At 36.7% G+C, this 3975-nt stretch overlaps 1 protein-coding gene across 1 annotated transcript in view; it reads left to right on the top strand.

The window, feature by feature from the left end:
* The window catches only part of LOC102676497 (furin-like protease 2), a 402319-nt gene that overhangs the window by 389037 nt on the left and 9307 nt on the right, over window positions 1–3975 (top strand). Inside the window, exons 5-7 of the mRNA XM_006609486.2 lie at window positions 1761–2055; window positions 3339–3511; window positions 3696–3973. Coding sequence (XP_006609549.1) covers window positions 1761–2055; window positions 3339–3511; window positions 3696–3973 — 746 coding nt within the window. The remainder of the gene's footprint in view (window positions 1–1760; window positions 2056–3338; window positions 3512–3695; window positions 3974–3975) is intronic.

The following is a 3975-nucleotide window of genomic DNA, read 5'->3' as shown; positions in this document are numbered from 1 at the left end:
TTTTTTTTTTTTTTTTTTCTTCTTCACGGAACAATCCGTATCGAATTTTCCATTTTCTCGTGTTCACCCCGAATCGACGCGATTCCTAGTTAAAACATTTACATTTCGTTATACGAAAAAAAAAAAAGAGAAGCGGGACGGAAAAAAAAAAAAATTCATTCTTCGTTTAATTTTCAGTTATGTACAAGCGCGCGATTTTATTTATCGAGATAGTGTGCGGCACGAAAATTTTCACCGTTTATTACACGCGCCAGACAATCTCGCAGTTTCTGTTTATAGAGGGGGGGAGGGCAAATTACTTTCCCTCCTCCGGTATAACGCGACGAAATAGGTGAATTAAAAATTTCAGTCGTTTATAACGAACTGGGGAAGACAGAGATGCGTATTTGAAAAACGGATTGAACGAGAATTCGTATCCCCAATTCAGTGGATTTCTCACGAACGATAAGGTTCTTCCACGCCCGATAAGATTTTCGCGATTTTTCGACCGTGAAATAAGCAGATTCGATTGAACGATTTGCGGAAAATACAAACAACCGTGTCTGGGTTTAACCGCCCAACTACTGAACCTTGGATTCAGCTTCGATTGTCAATCTATTTTTTTTTCTCTTTCTCTCTCTGTTGATTCGTTACAAATTTACAGTTTTTTTGGGGAGGAATAAATAATACTCTTATTACTAAAAATTAATGAAATCAATTATAAATTAATTCGAAATAATAAATTATATCAATCTAAATTTTAATTTTGTTTCTTTTCAATATATAGATCTTAATCAAGTAAATTACAAATTTTGAAAAAATCTTTTAAAAGTGTTAAAAAAAAAAAAAAAGGAAGATGACTTATATTTCCGACTTGCACTCATCTATATAAAACTCTATGTTATTCTAACGTAGCATCGAGCGCTTTCTTTGATAGCATTTGTCGATAACAATTTTTCATCAAACGTATATATGTATATATATATATATATATATAGTATAATAATTTAGAATGGAGATGCGTTATTGATGAAGTGTCTCGTCTCCTGTCCTTCCCCGTTTCGACAGCTATTCGTCACACGGGGAAAAATTTTATTAGAATTATATATGGAAAAGTTCCGACGTGCGCGTAACTATAAATTCTATTCCTCCCTGACGCGTACGGAACATGATTTACCGTTATTACCGGCGTTTCGATACACGAAAGAACTGGGCGTGATATTTATGCACGGCCATTAGTCGAGTTAATTAATTTCAAGTATTGCAAACGTGATATTTCATCTCTGACAAAATGCGTTATTACCGAATTGCAATCCATTTGTTTTGCCGCAAGGTGGAACACGCGTATCTCTTACCATTCAACTTTTGTAAATTTCGAGCCGAAATTCAATTTTGCTCGTGATTAATTTTCCGTGGATTTTCTTTATCAGATTCATATTTCGGGTATGAGATTTGCTATTTTTTTTATTATAAACACGTAGAAATACATTCGAGAATAAAATACTGGAGAATTGGTTTTTATTTCCCATCACACATTGAGAGTGGCAATTATTCGCGAAAAATAATTCTCGAGTTTTATTCACGAATGTATTCGTATCCTGATTGGATCGGTGTCGATCGTTGAATCGAAGATTGCTTTGAAAAATATTCAAAATGTTTCATTTCTTTTCGAAATCGTGCGAAAATTTTATTTCTAATGGAATTTTCTTCACATTGGGTGAAATACGAATCGAAGGGTCATGAAAACTCACCGTTAAAATCAAGGAACAATGTGATTGCAGAATGGTGGAGCCAAAGATGGCTACGACATGAATCTTGGCCCGGCGTGGCAGAAAGGTTACACTGGTAAAAGTGTCGTCGTTTCGATCCTCGACGACGGAATACAGACGAATCATCCGGATTTGGCGTTGAATTACGATCACCAAGCCAGCACAGACATCAACGACAATGACAATGACCCGATGCCAAGGGACAATGGCGACAATAAGCATGGAACTCGCTGCGCCGGTGAGGTCGCTGCTGTCGCTTTCAACCAGTATTGCGGCGTTGGAGTCGCGTATAATGCCAGCATAGGAGGTAAAAGAATTTGTTTTTATAATTGTTTGGAATAAAGATCAACTGATTTATTTTAATTTTGCGTTTGGAATATATTGCTATCGTTTGTTCTAATAATAATAAAAACTTGCATTTCTTTTATAAGTTATTGATGTAGAAAAAAATGTTATTACTTGTACTTTTCTATCTAGAATTCTGCAAGTTTATTATTCTTGACAGAAAGTCGTCATTATTAAAAAGATGGAAAATATGTTTTTGAAAAATAATTTTTAAATACAGGATAGATAATAATTGTTTTATAAACAAAGCATCATATAAAAAATTTTGGAAAAATTTATTTAAAAATTTGATCGATCCACTAACGATAGAAATAATTAAAATAGTTATCATCAATAATCCCTATATATCGAAAAAGATTTCTGATTTCAATTTCTCAAGTTTTATTTATTTATAATTTTTTAAAATTAGCAAAAAAAAAAATAAATAAAAAACAAAGAAATGCAATCAAACGTAGCAAAATTTTAATATAAAATCTCTTTTTCCTCGATATCGAGTAACTTTCATTCCCTGTAATTTCATTCACAGGCGCTTAATCGCGTCTAAACAATCTCATCGCCTGTTGCGAACATTCTTACCACCGTTTCGTGCATTCTACGTTCAATTTCCTCCTGTTTCCCAATGACAATTACCCGAGTGTCACTCATTCCGCGTATCGAGCCGCCAGTTTATAAGTCGTTTTCGTCGTCGCGGGAATATCGGGTTTCGATAATATTATCGGCTCGTTTCCATTAAAATGCGTGTCAACAGCCCGTGTTCGATTTAACGCGCTCGAAATAACGTATAACAGCATCAAAGTGGCCGCGTTTCCCTCTCATGGAATTCAATGAGTAAATTGAATAAGGAGAAAGTGAAATATAAGAGAAAGATGGAATATAAGAAAAGTATAATCATGGCCAATAGAGCTTTGTAACGTGTTACGAGATTAAAAATAAATAGAGTGAGAATTATTAAAAGTAAGTTTGTTGCTATTTTTCAATTAATATAGATTGAACTAGATAAATGTATCAGGTCAAGATATATCAAAGCTACTGATGCAAACTACAAACAAATTCAAATTATATTAAATAAGAAGATTTCCTCTTAAATTATTAAAATCCAATCTAATCTTAGCTTCCTCTGATCATCAACTAGAATTCCACTTTTTCGAAATTAACTCCAAAGATTCCAAAGCGAGAAGAATTTCATAGACTAAAAATTTAATTTCAATGAGAAGGAAACGTATTTATATTATCCATATCTATCAGGCGTTCGAATGCTCGATGGCCCGGTTAACGACGCCGTCGAAGCCAGGGCGTTGGGATTGAATCCTGATCACATCGACATATACAGCGCTTCTTGGGGCCCGGAGGACGACGGCAAAACCGTGGACGGTCCCGGTCCTCTTGCCAGGAGGGCGTTTATCTACGGTGTAACTAGCGTAAGTTGCGTTTCTTCAAAATTTATTCTACATATAAACTATTATATAAACTCACCATTCCAAGATATTACCTTCTCGCGTTACGCATAAGATCCAAACGCTCTCAAAGACAAAGGTATCTCTCGTCGCGTAACCGATACTCCTAACTCCTGAAACGTGAATTAATTAATTATTCGCCGGACAGGGGCGCAAAGGCAAGGGTTCCATCTTCGTATGGGCGTCCGGCAATGGTGGCCGTCACACGGATTCTTGCAACTGCGACGGTTACACGAACAGCATCTTCACCCTGTCCATATCGAGCGCCACCCAAGGCGGCTACAAGCCCTGGTACCTGGAGGAATGCAGCTCGACGCTCGCCTCGACGTACTCGTCCGGCACGCCCGGCAACGACAAAAGCGTGGCCACCGTGGACATGGACGCGAAACTGAGGCCGGACCATATTTGCACGGTCGAGCACACGGGGA

The sequence above is a fragment of the Apis dorsata genome, unplaced genomic scaffold (assembly GCF_000469605.1).
Source record: "Apis dorsata unplaced genomic scaffold, Apis dorsata 1.3 scaffold_56, whole genome shotgun sequence".
NCBI classification, from domain to species: domain Eukaryota; kingdom Metazoa; phylum Arthropoda; class Insecta; order Hymenoptera; family Apidae; genus Apis; species Apis dorsata.
Note: the sequence above shows the minus strand (reverse complement) of the source record. Positions and strands in the feature narration are given on the sequence as shown.